The sequence below is a fragment of the Rhincodon typus genome, unplaced genomic scaffold (genome assembly GCF_021869965.1).
Source record: "Rhincodon typus isolate 14 unplaced genomic scaffold, sRhiTyp1.1 hic_rhity00000952, whole genome shotgun sequence".
In the NCBI taxonomy this organism is placed as follows: Eukaryota; Metazoa; Chordata; class Chondrichthyes; order Orectolobiformes; family Rhincodontidae; genus Rhincodon; species Rhincodon typus.
The window spans coordinates 1,887-24,923 of record NW_025966590.1 but is presented as its reverse complement, the minus strand read 5'-3'; the positions used below and the strand labels follow the sequence as shown (position 1 = coordinate 24,923).

The 23,037-nt window shown below is 42.1% G+C and overlaps 1 protein-coding gene across 1 annotated transcript; it reads left to right on the top strand.

Moving 5' to 3' along the window:
- Window positions 1-1,121: 1,121 nt before the first annotated feature.
- Window positions 1,122-22,641, top strand: LOC109911836 (collagen alpha-3(IX) chain-like; the record flags this gene model as incomplete). Its single annotated transcript, XM_048592275.1, has 7 exons — window positions 1,122-1,157; window positions 6,026-6,070; window positions 10,043-10,075; window positions 10,868-11,014; window positions 12,686-12,740; window positions 19,830-20,012; window positions 22,564-22,641. Coding segments are annotated over 7 exons (577 nt in total), but the record flags the coding sequence as incomplete, so codon positions are not given.
- Window positions 22,642-23,037: the final 396 nt, after the last annotated feature.

Sequence of the window (23,037 nt, the reverse complement as noted above, 5' to 3'; positions counted from 1 at the left end):
CACACACACACACACACACTCACATACACACATACACACATACTCACACACACTCACACACACACACATTTCTCATAAGCTCTCCCAAACTGTTGCTGTGAGGGTGTGCTGAAGTCTCCTCTGTTGTCCATGGGTAATCTGCTGCTTGCAGAATGGTTGTGATGATGGTGAGACTGATGCTTGCCTATCCCTTTGAGGTTGTGTCTCCCTCTGAGGGGGCAAACGGGCTGACTGAGGGGGTAACTGATGGGAAGACTGTCCACCTCAGTAGCAGCTCATGTGCGAGTTGTACCAGTGGGGATGTGACAGGTTCCAGGAGCTGTGTAAAAGCAGCAGGTAAAGACAAATCTGCTCAGGGATTCTGATTGGAAAAACCCAATCAGCGGTGATCTGTTGGTATTTTATGAAAGTTGATCTGTGAGTGGGAGAGTTGCCTTGACTTATGACATTCAACATATTGGTGTCCACAATGTTGTTTTCTAGGGCAGAGATACTTTACAAGACAAGTGTAACTGCAGGATGTTCAGGCCTGGGGCTTGATGCAGAGGAGGTTCACTGGAATGGTACCAGGGTTGAGTGACTGCACACATACAGCAAGATTAGAGAAACTGATACAGTTCTCCTCAGAACAGTGAAGGTTAAAAGAAGTGACCAAAAGTCAGAGGGGTTTTAGTGGAAGGTAGACGGGTTGATAAGCAGACAGCACAGAATCTAAAGTAACCAGTGAGAAAAGAATTGGATGGAAGATGGAAAAGATTTCCTCTATGGGTAGTGGGATTAGTTTCAGCTCTTTCTAAGAGCCTACACAGACAAGATGAGCCAAATGGCCTTCTTCAGTGCTGCTAGATTCTCTGATCAGAAGAAGTAAGAACATATGAACTAGGCACAGAAGTAGTTCAGCCCCTCGAGCCTGGTCCACAAATCCTGAAGCGAGGTTATTATGTAAACAAAGGTCCTGAGGGGGGTGGGATGTAAGGTGAACATTGAGCTAAATGTGGTTCTGAGAGGATCGGTCCCTCTGTCACAATTTTCATCTCCTCTGGTCACTGTAAGATTGCTTGCTCCATCGTTCTTGACAGTTCACAGTTAGCTGATGATCTCTTTCATTTTTCTTTCCTCAGGGCCCTGTTGGAGCATCTGGCCCCAAAGGTAACCAGGTAAGGAAACGATCATATTCATTCCTGCAGTGAGAATTGTTTCTACTATTGAGACCCTATTCTGAGATATTGTGGCTGCCAACTGTACTCCTGGAGGATTTACCATGGGATCTCTGTGCTGCAGCCCCTCCCCCTCTATCCTCCTGTCATTGTCTTCCAATTTGTCCATTCACATGGCGCCTGGTCTATTGATGGTGTTTCCAGTCAAACAGCCTTTTCCATCTGTCAAACGTGATTAATGAGTTCGAGCACTGAAAGAACTTTAGATTAAACCCAATCTTTCTGCTGGGCTATTCTCAACAAAATCCCCAACATTACCTTCAAATCCTGCCAACTCCAGACCCTACCCAGATCCAGTCTGAAGGAAGTCTCAGGGATATTTGGGTTCATTGTGAGAACATAATGCCAGCATTTCAGCCAAAGCCTCTCTGAGGGAGTGTAAGTGATCTGGGTTAAGAGTTTTGGAGCTAAAGGTCTCTGTTACTTTTTAATTGACGTAGTGAGTGTATTTAATTTATAATTCTAGTAGATTTACCAGAATGAAACCTGGATTTCAAGGATTAATTTGCAGTAGAGATTTCACAAAGGTTGCATTATCTACAGCATGGATAGGTAAAGGGTGATTTGATTGAACCTTTGTCTGTTCAGACTGAAGCAGTAGATGGAATGTAGCTTTCTGGTTGCTCTTTGTTACTTGGTGGCTGTTGTAAACTCAGCTTTCATTTCTCATTCCCGCATGTCCTTAGAAAAGAAAGTGATAGACTTTCCAGATTCATTGAAGCCCATTAATTGCACATCTCTGACTTAATTGTAACATCTCAGTAGCTTGCTATGTGGTTTCAGAATGTGAACATTGACTCATGCTGTGTTGGAGTGGGAGTCATCTGTTGACCCTGAATTAGATGGTGTTCTTTTGGACAGTTAGCAGACATATTGAAGTTGATTTGCAACTTCCAGCTTGAACCTGAATCCAGTAACCAGACAGGCCACTCCCTATGGAAACAACAAAATCTGCATTGGCATCAATGGGTTGAAAATCCAAGCATTTTCTGCAAGGACCCACTCGCCAGGTTACCACCAGCGGTGGGGCAAAGAGAAAAGTTAAGTCAATCAAATGCCCTGGTGTTCTCAACATTGACCCTGGACTCCATGAAGCCTCATGAATCCAAGTCAAACGTGGGCAAGGAAACCTCCTGCTGATTACCATCAAGAGATAAGGCTGAAGCATTTGTAGCAAGCTTCAGCCAGAAGTGCCAAAAGGATGATCCATCTCAGCCTCCTTTCATCCCCAGCATTACAGATACCAGTTTTCAGCCAATTTAATTCGCTCCATGTGATATCAAGAAACGGTTGGAGTCACTGGACACTGTACAGGCTACAGGCCCTAACAATATTCCGGCCATTGAAGACTTATGCCCCACAACTTGCTGCTCCCCCAGCCAAGCTTTTCCAGTACAATTACAACACTGGCACCTGCTGACAATGTGGAAAGTTGTCCACGTATGTCCTGTACACAAAAGCAGGACAAATCCAACCCAGCCAATTACTGACCTATCAGTCTACTCTCGATCATCAGTAAAGTGATGGAACGTGTCAGTAACAGTGCTATCAAGCAGCAGCTGCTCAGCAATAACCTGCTCAGTGACGCCCAGTTTGGGTTCCGCCAGGGCCACTCAGCTCCTGACCTCATTACAGCCTCGGTTCAACACATGGACAAAAGAGCTGAAATCCAGAGCTGATGTGAGAGGGACAGCCCTTGACATCAATGCTATGTTTGACTGGGTGTGGCATCAGGAGCCCTAGCAAAACTGGAATCAATGGGTATGAGGGAGCAAACTCTCCAGTGGTTGGAGACATACCTGGCACATAGGAAGATGGCTGTGGTTGTGGGAGGTCAGTCATCTCAGCTCCAGGATATCTCTGCAGGAATTGCTCAGGGTAGTGTCTTAGACCCAACCATCTTCAGCTGCTTCAACAATGACCTTCCCTCCATCACAAGATCAGAAGTGGGGATGTTCGCCGATGACTGTGTAGTGTTCAGCACCATTCACAACTTCTCAGATACTGAAAAAGCACATGACCATATTCAGCAAGACCTGGACAATATCGAAGCTTGGGCTACCAATGGCAGGGAACATTCGTGCCACACAAATGCGAGACTATGACCATCACCAATAAGAGAATCTATCTAAATCTCCTTGACATTCAATAGTGTTACCATCACTGAATCCCCCACTATCAATATTCTGGGGGCTACCAACTGGACTAGCTGAATAAATATTATGGCTACAATAGCAGATAAGAGGCTGGGAATACTGCGGTGAGTAACTCACCTCCTGACTCCCCAAATCCTGTCCACCATCTACAAGGCACAAGTCAGGAGCATGATGGAATGCTCCCCACTTGCCTGGATGAGTGCAATTTCAACAACGCTGAAGAAGCTTGACACCGTTAGTGTTTATTGTGGAACAGGATATGGAAGGTAGGGAATGTGAGGAAATAAATAGCAACCTATTACAGAGGAGGAGATGTTGGACGTCCTAAAATGCATAAAGGTGGATAAATCCCCAGGACTTAATCAGGCATACCCTATAACTCTGTGGGAAGCTAGGGAAGTGATTGCTGGGCCCCTTGCTGAGATATTTGTATCATCGATAGCCCCAGGTGAGGTGCTGGAAGATTGGAGGTTGGCTAACATGATGCCACTATTTAAGAAAGGTGGTAAGGAAAAGCCAGGGAACTATGGACCAGTGACCCTGACATCAGTAGTGGGCAAATTGTTGGAGGGAATCTGGAGGGACAGGATTTACATGTATTTGGAAAGGCAAGGATGAATAGGGATAGTCAACATGGCTTTGTGCATGGGAAGTCATGTTTCACTAACTTGATTGAGGTTTTTGAAGAAGTAACAAAGAGGCAGAGCAGAAGACTGATCTGTATGGACTTCAGTAAGGTGTTGATCAAGGTTCCTCATGGTAGTCTGATTAGCAAGGTTAGATCACACAGAATACAGGGAGAACTAGCCATTTGGATACAGAACTGGCTCAAAGGTAGAAGACAGAGGGTGGTGATGGAGGGTTGCTTTTCAGACTGGAGGCATGTGGCCAGCGGTGTGCCACAAGGATCAGTGCTGAGTCCACTGCTTCTTGTCATTTATATAAATGATTTGGATGTGAATATAGGAGGTATGGTTAGTAAGTTTGCAGATGACACCAAAATTGGAGGTGTAGTGGACAGTGAAGAAGGTTACCTCAGAGTACAAAGGGATATCGATCAGATGGGCCAATAGATGGAGGAGTGGCCACCGGACCCAAAACGTTAACTCTGTTTTCTCCTCCGTGGCAGATGGAGTTTAATTTAGATCAACGTGAGATGCTGCATTTTGGAAAGGCAAATCAGAGCAGGACATATAGACTTAATGCTAAGGTCCTGGGGAGTATTGCTGAACAAAAAGACCTTGGAGTGCAGGTTCACTGTTCCTTGAAAGTGGAGTTGCAGATAGACAGGATAGTGAAGAAGGCATTTGATATGCTTACCTTTGTCGGACAGTACATTAAGTATAGGCATTGGGAGATCATGTTACGGCTGTTCAGGACATTATTTAGGTCATTACTGGGATACTGTGTTCAATTCTGGTCTCCCTGCTGTAGGGAGGATGTTGTGAAACTTGACAAGGTTCAGAAAAGATTTACAAGGATGTTGCCAGGGTTGGAGGGTTTGAGCTACAGGGAGAGGCTGAATAGGCTGGGGTTATTTTCCCTGGAGTGTTGGAGGCTGAGGGGTGATCTTATAGAAGTTTATAAAATCATGAGGAGCATGGATAGGGTAAATGGACAAGGTCTTTTCTCCAGGGTGAGGGAATCCAAAACTAGAGGGTCTAGGTTAAGGTGAGAGGAGAAAGATTTAAAAGGGACCGAAGGGGCAACTTTTTTATGCAGAGGGTGGTACATGTATGGAATGAGCTGCCAGAGGAAGTGGTGGAGGCTGGTACAATTACAACATTTAAAAGGCATCTGGACAGGTATATGAATACGAACGGTTTACAGGGATATAGGCCAAATGCTGTCAAACAGGACTAGATTTATTTAGGATATTTATTTAGGTTGGCCTGGACAAATTGGACCAAAGGGTCTGTTTCTGTGCTGAATATCTCTGTGACTCTATGACCAGCCAGGATAATGCAGGCCACTTGACCGGCACCACATCTACAAGCATCCACTCCCTCCACCACTGATGCTCAGAAACAACAGTGTGTACTATCTACAGGATGCACTGCAGAACTTCATCAAAGACTCTCAGACAGCACCTTCCAAGCCCACGAGCACTTCCATGTAGAAGGACCAGGGCAGCAGATACATGGGAATATCACCACCTGCAAGTTTCCCTCCAAGCCACTCACCATCCTGACTTGGAAATATATTGCCATTCCTTCAGTGTCAGTGGGTCACAATCCTGGAATTCCCTCCCTAATGGCATTTTGGGTCTACCTACCGCGCATGGACTGCAGCGGTTCAAGAAGGCAGCTCAGCACCACCCTCTCAAGGGCAATAATACGGGTAATAAATACAGGCCCAGCCAGCAACACCCACATCCCATGAATGAGTGAAAAAGAACATTCCCTGTATTGAGTGGTGAAGCCTGAGAATTAAAGCCCATTCAGAAAAATAAACTGGAAAATAGCCAGCAGGTTAACAAGGACCCAGAACCTATCTTTACCCTTTTCATATCAACTACTGTACATTTCCACAACTTTCCATCAGATATCAAGAAAATATTCCCTGAGTGATGTTTTACTTAACACTGGGAATGCAACATACTTTCTGTTGTTTAAGCACCGATTAACTCCTGTTGTATTTACTATTTTATAGGGACTTGCAGGATCTGATGGGCTGCCAGGAGATAAAGGAGATATGGTGAGTTAAAATCTAACATGAGATCAGAATTTCTTTTTGATGTAGCAAACCTTGTTACTCATAGATACTGATCACAGCTGATAGAACATGCCAATCCCTGCAATACAGTAGCAATAACCACTGCCAGTTCTTTCAGTCACACAGTATTTTTATGGATTCACCTGCCTGTCCAGCCTGATTATCATCTGATATTTCGCTGTAATAGGATGAGATACTGCTATGAATATAAGACCATCAAATGTGGAAGCAGGAGGCCATTCAGCCAATCATGTCTGCTCCACCATTCAATAAGATCGTGGCTGATTTGATAATCCTCAACTCCACTTTTCCTGCCTTTTCCCCATAACCCTCGACTCTGTTACTGATTAAAAATCTATCTCAAACCTGAATACACTCAATGACCCAACCTCAACAACCCACTTTGTAAAGAATTCCACAGATTCACTCTCCTCTGTGAGTAGAAATTCCTCCTCATCTCTGTAAAAAATGGATGACCCCTTACTCTGAGATGATGCCCCCTGCTCCTAGCCTCTCCCATAGGGCAAACCTTTCCATATCCACCCTGTCAATATATTGGGTGGTCATTGCTTTATATTAGTGAATTATTTGCAATAAGGAGCTGTTGATTGTAAAATGTTTGTGATATGTTGATTGTATTATGATATTAAGATGCAAATAGTTTACGGTAATGAGCTACTGGTTGCAATATGATAATGAGATATTGCCAGGAACAAGACCAACCCATTCTACATGGCCTTCACTGATCTGAGGCTTTTGACTCAGTCAGGAAGTGCTGTGGAAGATCCTGTCAAAGGCTATCGGTCCAGTGAAATTTATCAACATCCTCTATCTCCTCCACATGTCCGTGATGGTCCTTACTGATAGTAATGTAACAGAATCCTTTTGAGGTCATGACATTGGTCAGTCAGGGATGTATCATCACCCCCACCCTTTCCTCCATCATCTAAAAACTGAAGGAACTGCAGATAGTGGAAATCAGAAACAGAAACAGAAATTGCTGGAAAAGCTCAACAGGTCTGGCAGCATCTGTTGAAAGAAATCAGCGTTAATGTTTCAGGTTCAGAGACCCTTCTTCAGAATTGGAAAATTCAGTTCTGAGGAAGGGTAGTTGGACCCAAAATGTTAACTCTGCTTCTGTCTTCACAGATGCTGGCAAACCTGCTGAGTTTTTCCAGCAATTTCTGTTTTTGTACCATTCTTCATCTTGTCAAGAACAAGCTTCGAAGTGGTGTGGACATTGTCTACAGGATGGACAGAAAACTTCTCAACATCAACTGTTGGAATCCAAGAGGAACCTGACACTGACCTCGCTTGTGGAACTTCAGTATGTGGATGACAATGCTATCTCTGCTCTCAGAAGAGAATCTTCAAGCCTCCCTTAACATCATTGCGGGCACTTAATGAAGAATTCGTTTCAGCTTCAACTTCAAGAAGATTCGAATCTTTTACCAACTGGTCTCAGGTCAAGTTCCGGTCCATCCCTTGATTAAGAAAAACAGAGAAATCCTCCCAAACATGAATATAAGGCAGTTATCCTTCTGAGGACTTGGTTAGATCAGTTGGCTGGATGGCTGGCTTGTGATGCAGAATAAAACCAACAGAGTTAGTTCAAACCCCGTGCCAGCTGATATCATCACAAAGGACTCTCCTTCTCAACCTCTCTCCTCACCTGAGGCATGGTGTCCCTCAGGTTAAACTACCACTAACCATTTCTCTCTAATGAGAGAGTATCCGTGTGGTCTGGTAGGGCTATGGCTACTTTACATAATTCCAAGTCTTCTACATGGCTCCAAAACTTGGACTACATTTGATGTCACCTCAAGACCCTTAAGAATTACCATCAACATTGTTTGAGACATCAGCTGGGAGGACAAGCAAGCAAACAGCAGCAAGATTGAAGCAGCTAACAGCACCAGCATCAAGGTCATGATTATCCGAAACCAATTCCTCTGGGCTGGCCATGTATTTGGGATGTGTTCCAAGTGCCAAAGCAAATCATCTTTCCCCAGCTCAAGGAAGAAACTCACATGAGAGAAGGACACAGGAAGCATCGCAAAGACTCCCTAAAGGCTTCCCTCAAGAAATGCAACATTGATGTTGTTATACATTAATGATCCAGACAAAGGAACTGAGGGCATTGTTGCTACATTTGCAGATCACACAAAGATAGATGGAGGGGCAAGTAGTGTTGAAGAGGCAGAGAGGCTGCAGAAGGATTTGGACAGTAGCAAAAGAAGGGGAAGATGGAATATAACGTGGGAAAGTATGAGGTTATGCATTTTGTTAGGAAGAAGAGAGGCATTGACTATTTTCTAATTGAGGAAAGGCTTGGGAAATCTGAAGCACAAAGGGAATTGGGAGTCCTAGTTCAGGATTCTCTTAAAGTTAACTTGTAGGTTCAGGTGGCAGTTAGAAAGGCAAATACAATGTTAGCATTCATTTCAAGAGAGCTAGAATACAAGAGCAGAAATGTACAGTTGAGGCTGTGTAAAGCTCTGGTCAGATCGCATTTGGAATATTGTGAGCAGTTTTGGGCTGAGGAAGGATGTGCTGGCCTTGGAGGAGGTCCAGTGGAGGTTTTCAAGAATAATCCCAGGGTTGAAGGGCTTGTCATATAAGGAGCGATTGAGGATTCTGGGTCTGTACTTGATGGAGTTTAGAAGGATGACAAGAAGATGTGATTGAAACTAACAGCATACTGAGAGGCCTGGATAGAGTGGACATGAAGATGTTTCCAGTCATGGGAGAGACTGGGACCCAAGGGGGACAGCCTCAGAGTGAAAGGACGACCCTTTGGAAGTGAGATGAGGAGGAATGGTCTGGTGTATGTGTCTGTCTTGTGTGTGTGTGGTGTGTGTGTGTTGCATGTGTGTTGTGTTTGTGTGTGTTGCATGTGTGTGCATGTGTGTGTGATGTGGAGGTACCGGGGTTGGACTGGGGTGGACAAGGTCAGAAATCACACAACACCAGATTATAGACCAACAGGTTTCATTGAAATCATAAGTTTCGGAGCCTCACTTCTTCTTAAGGTGTTAGTGAGAAAAGTGGTATCAGACACAGAATTTATAAGTAAAAGATCAAAGGTTCACACCACTGATGAGGATTTATTAAACAAGCCTAAGGTGCTGTTAAATCTTTAATCAGTTAGAAGGTTTTAATTGATTAATATGATTATATAAATGCCAAAATTCTTTTGAAGTCACTGCTCTGAGAGAACTAAAGGTTTTATAAGTGTAAAGAAGAGGTGATATTTTAGGTCAGGCAATGCATGTTAGGTGTGAGGCCTTGTTTAGAATCCATTTGTGTTTTGGTTTGGAGTCAGACTGGTTTTATTTCTAAAGTAGGAATTTATAAAATGCCACATTGACTGGCTGTCTATAAATTGTGTACTTTTTGAACAAAATAGAAAGTATCTGCAAATACAAATTCATCCTGTGTGTGTGTGTGGTGTGTGTGCGTGTGCGTTGTGTACGTGTGTGTGGGGTGTGTGTGTGTATGTGTGTGTGTGTTGTGCATGTGTATGTGTGTTGTGTGTGTGGGGTATGTATGTGTGTTGCGTGCTTGTGTCTGTGTCTCTGTGTGTGTCTCCGTGTGTGTGTATGGAATTCCCTTGTCCAAGATGGAACTTGAAGTCTTTTTGAGAATTTGCGTCGCGTTGATGTGAAGTATTGGGGATATGGTTGTCTGGATATTCAGCTGGGTGTGGAATCACCTTCAGAGACAGACTGAAGAAGGGTCTAGGCCCGAAACGTCAGCCTTCCTGCTCCTCTGATGCTGCTTGGCCTGCTGTGTTCATCCAGCTCTACACCTTGTTATCTCAGATTCTCCAGCACCTGCAGTTCCTACTATCTCTGACCACTATTACCGATTGCCATCAGGAGACCAAGCCTGCACTGGTGAAAGCCTATTCCCAATTGAATCTTTAACCACTTTTGTTTTGCTCCCTTTTAGGGTCAGCCAGGACCGCAGGGGCAGAAGGGAGAGGTAAGTGTCATCAGAGAAATGCCATCAATTGGGACCTTTGGGAATCATAGGTTTAAAGTCAAGTTCCTCCTCATCAGCATCACTACACCAATGATTCTGACACTGTCTCCCGAAGAAATGGTACTTTTTTGAAACAAAGTCCGCCTCTAACCAGGTGGGTGAGTTGCTCACTCAGTTACAGGCCCATCTGACACTTACTGGGCTGAGCACGGTGGCAATGGAAATGATAAGTTGCCCCCATTCTGCCCAAAGTCAGAAGTCACGTGACGCCAAGTTATAGTCCAACAGGTTTATTTGAAATCACAAGCTTTCAGAGCGTTGCTCCTTCGTCAAAGACTTCTGACTTTGAGCACCCCAGTCCAACAGCGGCACCTCCACACCATGGTTACCATTCTCCCCGTATTTACAGCAGACAAGTCAGCTGCAAGTTGTAAAATTCATGTCAGCAAACGGCCTCACACCAGACCCAATGAAAAGGCAGAAACCGACAGAGAATGCAAGAGAAACTCAGCAGGTCTGGCAGCAGTGTGGACAGAGAAACAGAGCTAATGTTGAACAAGTCTGATGTGACTCTTCTTCAATGAAAAGGCTTTTGGAAGGGAGAAAAAGAGAACGAGAGAAAAAGAGAAAAGAGCAGAAAAGAATAAATCCACTACTTTCCGTTTGTTAAGTTTGTCAGTTTGCAGCTGACAGCTATTTCATACCAATTCAGTTTTTGACCTCTAACCGGATCTTGTGCAACATTAGCCAAACTATTAATTCATTTTATTTTTGTCTTCCTGATGTTTGCAGCCAGGAGCTCGTGGTGAGGTGGGACGGAAAGGGAATCCTGGTCCAGCTGGGGTTCCTGGGACAGATGGTGTTCCTGGTCCTCCTGGGCTAATTGGTATAGCCGGAGAGCGTGGTATCCCCGGGACTACCGGAAAAGCAGGTCCTCCTGTGAGTAAAGTCTTGAGAAATCCTGTAGAACAGGGCAAGGGCAGTTTTAGCTGTAACTTTCCTTTTGAACTTGATGTAGGGGATAATGAATCTGAGCCACTTCATACAGCAGCCTTCCCAGTAAATTTCAATCCCACACATACCTGACATGAGGCAACTTCATGAGCACAGTTCCTTTATGCAAGGAAAAATCATACAGTTCTGAAGGAGGCCATTCAGCCCATCCTGACATGAAGGAGCTGTGCAATTTCTCTTTATTCATGCCTCTGCCAATTTCTCCTTTTCACCGTTCACATTTTTGTTTCCAAATTCTACTCCTGTGTTCAAACACTTTGAATTCTGTGCTTTCCTTCAAGTCTGCCCTCTTGTCTATTCCCAGTTTTATGCCACTCACAACTGGATGCTGAGCCTCCTGCTGCTTAGACCCTAAGATTCTCTGGCTCTCCACCACTCGATCTTGAGTGACTTTTCAATTCTGCTGCTACTTTTCTAATATCCCTGCTTATGGCCCTGTGCCAGTTATTTGTTTTGCTAACTCTCCTGTGAAGTGCCTTGGGATATTTTAATACATTAGAAGCTTTATATAAGTGCAAATTGTTCCTGTTTTCCAGTATTTATCCAGGTCACGTTTAAAGGTAAGTATTAAATCTAGTTGTAGCACACTCTCAGGAAGTGCAATTCATAATACAACAACTCTCTATTTAAAATCTTACTTGGTCTGGCCTACGTGTGACTCCAGACCCTCAGCAATGGGGTTGTCTCTGAACTGCGCTCTGAGCAATTAGGGATGAGCAATAAATGCTGCCTGACCAGCGATGCCCTCATCCCGTTAATGAATAAAATAAAAATCACCATCCACCACTCCCCCACAACACCAGTCCATCCTGTAGTTTATTTGCCAGTAATCTTACTGGAACAATCTCAGGAACACTGTAAACAACATCAGGCGATGTGTTCTCAGCCTGTTAATTCTAAATTCATCATCTCATCATCCTCTTGTGACAGATACTTCCATCCCAGAAAATTCCGAAGCTGCATCCCAGCCGAATTCAGGTGGTCTGTTAAAATAGAGATGATTTTGCATGGTTATTAATATCCACACTTTTTCTTGGTTATTTTCAAGCTAACCCTGACAATCTCTCTCCAAAATAGGTTGTAAATGTTTCCTTTCATGCTTCTTAAATTGTATTAATCTGACAACATGTTATCTTGGGAAAGCAGCATCCCAATGGCTTGATTTAAACCCTGTAACATACAGAATACATTAATTAAATGCCAGACTGTTAATGTGGATGCCTGTACTGTTAAATTACTTTTTACACGGCAGGTTAGTTAGCTCATTTGGCTGCTTTGTGATGCAGAGTGATACCAACAGTGAGGGTCCAATTCCTGCACTGGCTGAGGTTACCGTGAAGGACTCTCCTTCTCAACCTCTCCCCTCACCTTAGGCATGGTGACCCTCAGGTTAAACCACCATCAATTGCCTCTCTCTAATGAGAGAGAGCTCAATAGTCTGGTAAGACTATGGTGACTTTACCTTTACTTACCGGAAGTTTATATCACCTTGCAGCTTTCTAAGTTGACGGTGTGTATGACTCCCCATTCCTCCTTAGTTTTCTGTCCCAGATTCATGTTCATCAAGTTACATGCTTTTCTCTCACTCATCCACAGGGAAAACATGCAAGTGAGCAACGAATCCGGGAACTCTGTCACAGCCTGATCAATGGTGAGTTTGTGTTAAAGAAACATCAAAACATGGAAAACAGGGAGAAGCAGTTGGCCACTAAAATAAAATAAAGAGCTGTGGATGCTGGAAATCTGAAACAAAATTAGAAACTGCTAGAGCAACTCAGCAGGTCTCACACCATCTGTGAAGATAGAATCAGAATTAACATTTTAATTCCAATTACTCTTCTTCAGGAGTTGGCCATGTGGCTCAATTAATTAAATAACCTTGCACAACGAATATTCATCATTCTGCACTCAGTTATGATGCATTGGTTAGCTTCACTGAAATCTGTGTCATTCCCAGACTTTAAAATAGATATAAATTCACATTTAGTGTGGTAACACATTTCTTTAGAAGTGAGAGAATGCTCTTTACCTAGAGACTGGTTAGAATGTGGAACTCATTACAATGTGGAATGGTTGAAGCCAATAGCGGGATAAATACATGTGGGAAAATGGAATACAAGTTATACTGTGAAATATAATAAGCTGGGAGGATGTTTGAAAAGGGAATAAATGGTATCACAGGACAACTGAATGACCAGTTTGTGTCCTGTAAGTTACATGTCATTTGTAATACATAAAGTTGTTAGTATCTTTAAATTTAAGCTTATTAATCAGCTTAATCCTCAGATGGGTAATTGCATTGGAACACTTATTATATTACAATGGGGTTGAAATTGATCTCTGCCTGATTGATTTCATTCGTAATATGGCTGTCACTTTTCCACAGTATCAAGACACAAGAAGTAGAAGCTGGAATACACCATAGGGCTCAAGTCTTCTCCACCATTTAATAAGATCATGCTTCCATTTCCACCTCAACTCAACTTTGCTGCCAACCCACAAACAACTTGATTCTTTTAAGAGTTCAATAAATTCAGTGAATTTTGCATCACAGATAGATGGGGTGATTAAGAAGGCATTTAGCATGCTTGCTTTCATTGCTCAGACCTTTGAGTACAGGAGTTGACATGTCTTATTGAGGTTGTCTAGGACATTAGTGAGGCCTCTTCTGGACTACTGTGTCCTGTTCACCCTGGTGAGGGTTCAGAAAAGATTTATCAGGATGTTGCTGGGAATGTAGAGTTTGAGTTATAAGGAGAGGCTGGATAGACTGGGACTTTTTTCACTGGAGCATAGGAGGTTGAGGGGTGACCTTATAGAGGTTTATAAAATCATGACAGGTACAGATAAGGTGAATAGCTGGGTCTTTTCCCTAGTGAGGATTTCAAGAGTAGGGAGCATATTTTTAGGGTCAGAGGAAAAAGATTTTTAAAAAGATATGAGGGGCAGCTTTTTTTTACACAGAGTGTGGTTCGTGTGTGGAATGAACCTGCAGAGGAAGTGGTGGATGTGGGTACAGATGCAATGTTGAAAAGACATTTGGATAAGTACATGAATAGGAAAGGTTTGGAGAGATATCAGCCAGGTGCAAACAGGTGGGACTAATTTAGTTTGGGATTATGGTCGGCATGGACTGGTTGGCCTGAATGGTCTGTTTCCATGCTGGATGACTCTATGACCCTGGTGATCTCAGTCTTGTGTAGTCATGTGTCTGGGGTGGAGAATTCCAAAGATTCTCAACTGTCTGAATGAAAAAACAAATTCTTCTCATTTTAGTTTGAAATTGCCCTCCTTTTATCATCAGATTATTCACCTAGTTCTAAGATCTCCAGCCAGGAAACAACCTCTCAGATTTCCTGTCAAATGTTCTCAGAATCTGTAGGACTTCAGTGAGATCCCCAGTGAAACTCCAGCAAATCTGGATTGATTCTACTCGGTAGAATCTCCTCATAGCACAACCCTCTTGCCCTAAGAATCAATCCAGTGAACCTTTTCTGTGTCTTGTTTAAGGCAGGTACGCCTTCCTCAAGGAAACAAAATCTGAACCTGGTAGTCTGGGAATATCCTTGCCAAAGCACTATGCAATTGCTGCAAGAATTTCTCCAGTTCTCTCACAGTAAAGGCCAATGTAACATTTACCATTCTAATAGCTTGTTGTACCTGCATGTGAATCTCCTGTGTTCCTTGTACTAAAACATCCAAATCCCTGTAAACACCAATGTTAAATACTTTCTCCCCAGTTAAAATATATTCTGTTTTTCAATTCTTTCTATCAAAGTGAATAGCCTCACATTTTGTTACATTATAGTCCATCTGCCACCTTCTTACCTGCCCACTTCACCTATTTATAACTCTGCATTTTCTGTGTCTTCCTCAAAGCCTATTGTCCCAAGTGATTTTGTATGGTCAGCAAACGTGGATCCATTACACTCTATCGCTTCATCCAAGTCGTCAATATAGACTGCAACTAGCTGGATCCCCAGCACCAATCTTTGTGGCATCCCACTATTAACAGCCTGAAAATGACACATTTTTTTCTACTCTCTGATTTCTGTCTATTTACTCTTTATTCATATAAATATATTGGTCTTAAATGCACAAGTCATAGTTTTATGTAATAAACTTTTCTGCGGCTCCTTATCAAATGCTTTGTAAAGATCCAAATATACCACATCTATAGTTTTCCCTTTATCTACCCTGATGGTTACAGCATTGACAGATCCCCATCAGATCATCATCTTTGTGCTGACTCCTTCAAAGAATTATCCAATTAGTACCACTCTGATTTGTCAATCAAATTTAATTTCCCTTTTATAAGACCATGTTCTTAGAAATTATACTGAGCAGAAGGAGGCCATTTGGTCTGTCATGCCTGTGCTAGCTCTTTGGAAAAATTATCCAATTAGTCCTACCCTCTGCTCTTTTACCAAAGCCCTGTAAATGTTTATCTTCAAGTATTCACCAGTTTGCTTTGACAGTTATGATCGTTACAAAGAAACCTAAAAGGGAACTCTTCTAAAAGATGGTGAGAATATGGATCTTGCTCCCACACCAAGTGGTTGAAGGAAATAGCATAGTTACATCAAAACAGAATCTAGACAAGAATTTAAGGGAGAATGGAATAGAGGGTCACAATGATACATTTAGGTCAGAAATGATGGGAGGTTGCTTGAGTAAAGCATGTAGGTTAGCCTGGACTGGTTGGGATGAATGGCCTGTTTCTTTGCTACATATCCTATCTGATCTTATGAACCTCCTTTAACCATCCTTTCAGGAAGTTCTTCCTAGATTGTAACAACTCACTGCATAAAACACTTTCTCCTCATGTCACCTCTCATTAATTTATTAAAAATACCTTACATCTGTATGCTGTGGTTACCAACCTTTCTCTCACTGGAAATAGCTGCCCTTATTTGCTCTATCAGAGTATTGTTATAAGTCTATTTTGTGGATCTTCATTAAACCCCTTCTGAAAGTCTATATGTGCAAAATCAACCTCACTATTCTCATCAATGTTCTGTTATTCTATTAAAGAAGATTTTGATTAATCATACAGCCATAGAAGATTACAGCACTGTGAGAGGCCCTTTGGCCCATTATATCCATACCAATCATCAAATGCCTGTATATTATAATCCCATTTCTCATCACTTCCCCCATTGCCTTGTATGCTATGGTATTGGAAATGTTCATCTCAATACTTCTTAAAAGTTGTAATGGATCTCACTTCTACCACCCTTTCAGGCAATGAGTTTCAGACATCCACCTGAATAAAAGAATTTACCCTTAAATCCCCTCTAAATTTCCTGCCCCTTACTTGAAGCCCATGTCCCTTGGTAATTAACCCCACTACTAAGGGGAAAAGTTTATTCCCATTGACCCTATCTATACCTTTCATAATTTTGTAGACCTCAGCCAGGTCCCTACCTCAATGTCCTCTGCTCCAAGGAAAACAACCCTAGCCTGTGTAGTTTCTCTTCATAGCTGAAACACTCCAACCCGGGCAACGTCCTGGTGAATCTCCTCTGTACGCCCTTCAGTGCAATCGTATCCTTCGTATAATGTGGTGACCAGAACCACACACAGCTGTGGGTCTAACTAATGCCCTATACAGCTCCATCATAACCTCCCAGCTCTTGTACTCAATCCTTCAACTAATAAAGGCAAGGTATCCCAGATGCCTTCTTATCCACTTGATCTGTTGCTTTCGAGGATCTATACACATGCATACTGAGGTCTTGCCTATCCTCGTACTAACCAGATTACAATCAACCATTCGTCATGTACTCCCTTGCCTTGTTATTCCTTCCAAAGTGCAACATTTGACACCTTTATTAAAAGCAACTTTATTAAACGGTTAAACTATAAATGTCATTGTTCTACCCATTTAACCAGCCTATCTATATTGTCGTATTACCTAAAGCTTTCCTCCTCACAGTCTACCACACCATCAACTTTTGTGTCATCTGCAATCTTACTGATCAAACCTCCTATATTTGAGTGTAACTCATTAATGTACCACAACCAGTAAGGGACTCAGCACCGAACCCCATTATTCGTCATTGGACACAAGCTTTCACTCACAATAGGGGAGGTGGTGGCCTAGTGGTACTATCGCTGGACAGTTAATCCAGAGACCCAGATAATGTTCTGGAGACTTAGGTTTGAATCCCGCCACAGCAGATGGTGGTATTTGAATTCAATAAAATATCTGGAATTAGGAACCTAATGATGACCATGAATCCATTGTCGATCGTCAGGAAAAACCCCTCTGGTTCACTAATGTCCTTTAGGGAAGAAAACTGCCATCCTCACCTGGTCTGGCCTAGATGTGACTCCAGACCCACAGCTATGTGTTTGACTCTTAATTGGTCTCTGGGAAATTAGGGATGGGCAATAAATGTCTGGTCAGTGATGCCCTCATCCCGCGAATGAATAAAAAATACAACAAACATCAAACAGCACCTTCTGCTTTCAGCCACTAAGACAATTTTTGATCCAATTTGCCAAACTAGCTTAGTTCCCATGGGCTCTTACCTTCTTGAACAGTTTCCCATGTGACACCTTATCAAAAACCTTACTGCAGTTTGTGCAGATTACATTAACTGCACTACCCCTATCTACACACCTAGTCACCTCCTCAAAAAAACTAAATCACGTTTGTTGGACATGATCTCCCCCTAACAAAGCCATGCTGACTATTCTTGACTAATCATTGCCCCTCCAAGTGAAAATAAATTCTGTCCCTCAGAATAGAGAATTTTTTTGTTTCCCTACTCACGAGCCTCTCGAACCCTGGTTTATCTCTACTACTCTTCTCGAATAAAGCTACCAGTTTAGCTGTCTATCGATCGTCCCACACCTTTCTTGTGTCTGAAGAACATTTGAAATCGTACTATGATTTTCTTGGTGCACTGTTACAATTTCCTTAATAACATGCCTAATACATTCTAGCATTTCCCCAATAACTAACTTACTTTCTTGAACAGTGGCATTACATTTGCAACCTTTCAGTCCAATAGACCATTGCAGAAGTAAGGGATTTTGGGAAAATCACAACTTCCACCAGCTCTGGTGTTATAGTGAGGACTTAAGGTGAAATAGGGAGCATATTCCATCCATAAACTCCTGTTTGCCCATGTATGATGGCAAGTCCTTTTGTTCACACAGCATGCTGTAAGTACACCTTCCTACCAGTGGTGACACTAGAATGCCACCCTTGGTAGGAGTGTGGAATCAGTGTAGCATGTCAACAATTTACAATGGGAAATGCTGAGGCAATCAGCTGTGGCTGAAATCATGACAGTTTGAAGTAAAGTATGTGGAGAATGTTTACTCGTGTTCCATGCACATTAATATTGTGCATAGGAGAAAGGACACTATTAAAATATGAATCTATTATTTCCCATATCTAATTTGTTTCAGAACACATGATATTTTAAAAAGTGAAGAAAATATTATTTAACATCTCCCTTGATGTTGCTGTCTTGAAAATGAATATATGCATTATCATCTATATCAGTGCATAGATAAATTTCAAAATTTATGCCTCTTGAAGGATTTGTGAAACTATTCTTCAGTACTTAGGATTTCAAAATTAAGTCAATCAGAAACCTAAGGTATAGAGTTTGGTTCCAAAATTGAACTAAATACAGTGTTTTTGCCAAACTTATCCTACAAAAATGTTGAATTTAATTTTACCACTAAAATTATATTCCTGTTGCACAGCTTCATTTAACCATGAGGTAATGAACTGACACATCCCTGGTTGCTCCTGATTCCAAGAGGAAATGTTTTGCTTGTCCGACCCGTCTTCCCTCTTAAAAGCCTGAGGCCAGCCAAGACCCAAAAACTATGCTCATCTCTAGGACACTTCTCCCACAGGATTTATGACTAAGCGTATATACAATCTCTCAGTGTTATTGAAATTGCTATCCTTCTCTGAAATGTTCCTCTCTTGTAAGGTGAAATATGATGTATGCATTGTAGATGCAACACCATGAGGTCAATGATTGGTTTATCATCTCCTCATATAATATGTTATTTGCCAGGACTTCAAAACTGGGCTCCTTTGCCTTTCTCGGTCCTTATTCTTCCTACATTCTATAAAGCCTAACCTTAATACCCTTGAATCTATTTGCCTCTCCTACTCTTTCTCATGTTTAACCTAGTGATTCCAATTTAATCAAAACACCAGATGGGAATGGAGTCAGGAACATAATGAAGCAGGACATCTCCTAGGTAGCCATCACACTGCAGTTCTAAAGAAGCTGTTAGACAAACCAGCTTTTTGCTAAACTGAAGCACCATCTTCCCTCACAGGTAAATGTGAAAGGTGTTATGGTGCTTTTGAAGAAAAACAGGGAAGTCCTCCTGGTGCCATGGCCAATATTTAACTTGCAGTAAACACCACCAGGAACAAATTAATCAGGGTTATTCATCTCATTGCTGTTCTCTGTGAAGTGGGTGTTATGAATTGGGGAAGAAAAAGTAGCAGAACAGTAACTTGACCGCATGGGCTGTGAAGCATTGAGGTCATTCTGAGTCTCTGAAAGGTGCTGTATTAATGCACGTTCTTCTGGTTTGCTTTGTAACAGAGGTGAAATGTTCGAATACTGAAAGATACAAAAAATGTACCTACACCTGAAATCATACAATAACAAGAGCATAGCTTAAAACTCTGACCAGATGAAAATTTAATTGCAAGTTGAATTTTCTTCTGTTTTATTTCTCCTTCTAGATCAGATTTCATTGTTAGCTAATAATTTGAGAAGGCCAATGGCCCCTGGAATGATAGGAAGGCGTGGCCCCCCTGGTCCTCCAGGTCCACCAGGGCCAAAGGGCAATGTTGGCCATCCAGGCAGACGAGGTCCAACAGGATTGACTGGACCATCTGGAGAACTTGGTGACACAGGACCACGAGGTAAGGCTGATTTCAGAGAGTTTAACTTGACACAGGATTTGACCCATCACCAACTGGACTACACTAGCATATGACAAGCCTTCACGGGTACAACTTAAAACAGTAAAAATATGATATGGCTAATGGGCTTTGCTTTTGGGACGTGGATATTCGCTGGCAAGGCCAGTGTTTCCGATCCCTTGCCACCTTGAGGAGTTGGTGTCAACCTTCTTTTTGAACTACTGCAGTCTTTGTAGGAGTGATGCTCCCAAACAACATTGGGTAAGGAATTCTCGATGTAAATTTCTGGGATTTGAATGACCAGTGGTATAGCGTGTGGCTTAAAGAGGGACCTGGTGGCAATTGTGATTCCATGGCCTTGCTCTTGTAAGACAATGAGAAACAGGAGCAAGAGTAGACCATTCGGCCCTCTCAGTCCTGCTATGCTATTCAATATGATCATGACTGATCTTCAGCTTCAATACCACTTTCATACCCAATCCCCATATTCCTTAATTCCCTGAGACACTGATGGTCTGCCTATTCTCAAACTTAAATGCATTCAATAATGGAGCACTGATAATACTCTGTTTTGGAGAATTTCAAGGATTCATGACCCTTTACATGAAGAAACATCCCATCTCAGAGAGAAATGATTGAATCCTTCTCCTGAATCTGTCTTCCCAAGTTCTAGATTCCCCAGCCAGAGACTACAGCCTCTGTGTCTAACCTATCAAGACCCTTCAGAATCTTGATGTTCTATTGGTGACAAAGGCTTTAGGGGATAGAGATGCTGTGGAGGTGATGAAGTGGCTTACTGCTTCCATAGTGTGGCAGTAAAGGAAGAAGGTGGATATTGAACTTACTCAAGTTAACTGTTTCCCACATCCAGCAGCCCAGAGACGAAATTCAGAGACTGTTTAGGCGGTGAAGAATTGTGGCTCATTGTCCCTGTTGAGTTTGAAGGTAGTCAAGATGCATCCAAATACCATGTGACTGTGGTGATGGCCAATTGGATCAGAGGTGATGTAATGATTTCCACCAGCAGTTAATGTCCATACTTCATGCCATTGAGTTGTTATGGGAATATCAAAAGGATCAGGAAAGATTTTGCCATGTTGTTTGTCTTGAAGAGAAATTCATTCTTGATGAATTCAGCTTCAGGAATCCATGATGGCTGCCTCCAGTTCTGGTTGTTTTCATTTTCATGAAGGTTTTCATTTATCTTACCAAAAGAAGACTGGTCTGCCCATTGTGTCTGTGGTAGCTCCTTAGCAGAGCTATTGAATTAATTCCTCAACTCTGCCCTTTCCCTATTGAACTGTAATTTTTTTTCTCTTCAAGTATTAATCCAATTTGTCTTCAAAGGTTACTACTAAATCTGTTTCAATGTCTCTTTCAAATCATAAAACGTTCTTGATTTTACTTTCTCTCCCTTTCCTGTTCAAACTGATCGTAGTTGCTGCATTCACTTTCTTTTATGGAGTGTATAAAAGAAGCAAAAATACTCTTTTTGAGAGAAGAGCATTGGGTTGCACGTTGCAAGGTTCCATGGGGCTTGGGTGAGAGTGCTCTAATGACAGGTCTACAAGTTTCCATAGTGTGTCAGTTTGAACATCAATGCAACCCTAGTGCACCACCTCACTCTGGTATTCCATCATAGTTGGTACCTTTTAGAGTTGATCTGGCTCCATGCTTTTCTCATCAGACACCTCACCCTGAAGCCTACTCAGTCCCAGAAAGCTTCTAAATACAACCTACGCGTGACATAGCAGGTATCATCCTTGATTTGGCGGTAGCACACTTTCAGCCCCGGTCTGGGCTTGTGTCTATGCTCTTGACTCTCCTTCAACACCACTTCATCTCATCCTATCATTTTACCCTTCAACTTCTTTCTACCTCAGACTTAAGTGCATCTATGGCATTCACCTTAACTCCCCTGTGTGAAAGTCAGGAATAATTTTTTCTTCTGAATTCCTTATTGGACTTTTTATATATTTATTGCCTTTAGTCTGGTCTGTTCCCGAAGTGGAAACGATCCTCTATGTTTACCTTATTAAATACCTTTATAAGTTTAAAGACTTCTGTCAGATTATCCCTCAGCCTTTTCTTTTCCAGCCTGCTCAGTGCTCAGTCTAGTAGAAACCATGAAGCATTCCCCTGGAATTACATCCTTTGGTAGTTGACTTTAGATGAGTGTTGATCCTGACCTAGGGCACTACACTCTACACCACTTCATCCACTTACACCGTAGTACGAAGCGAGAAAAAGGTAATTATTTCAAAATCAGGTCGGCATAAAACAGACCTGAGACAGATTGCTGAATAACATCGAGCTGAAAATCATTGTTTGGTTCACATTATCTGCAAAGTATATTGAAAAGGAAGTTGGCAGAGATTGAACAGACCTGTTGCTAAAGATCAATTTATTGAAAGTGATGTATCTCTGCACGTGGTATGTATATTAAAATGAAGAATATATTACAGAAAACTGTCATAAATGTATGCTACACTTGAAAGCTCTGTTGAATAACACTGTGTCCACACTGAATCTTACTTTGTTTTATCTAAAGGTGACCGTGGTGTAAAGGGAGACAAGGGGGTTATCGGCAAACCCATTGATGGCTTAGTAGGACCTCAAGGGCCTCCAGGTATACTGCTACGTACCAGACATATTTCTTTTACAAACCTGTATTCCAATAATACAGACAATTTTGTGTTAAGCTTCTGTGTGCTTTTTTTAAATCATTAACTTCTGTATTATGCATCAAAGAACATATTTGTAAGCTAATCATTTTGCTGCAGAACAATTTTAAAGTTGAGTGTTTACTGTGTTGTGAATGATGCAATTTATCATTTTTGTTTTGAAGGTTAGGTAAATGTTACTGCTTATATCAGCAACGTTCTCCAGCCCAATAACCTTCAAAGGCCTCTGTGATCATCCAAAACTGGCCTCTTATGCATTCCGAGATAGTAGGGACTGCAGATGCAGGAGAATCCGAGACAACAAGGTGCAGAGCTGGATGAACACAGCAGGCCAAGCAGCA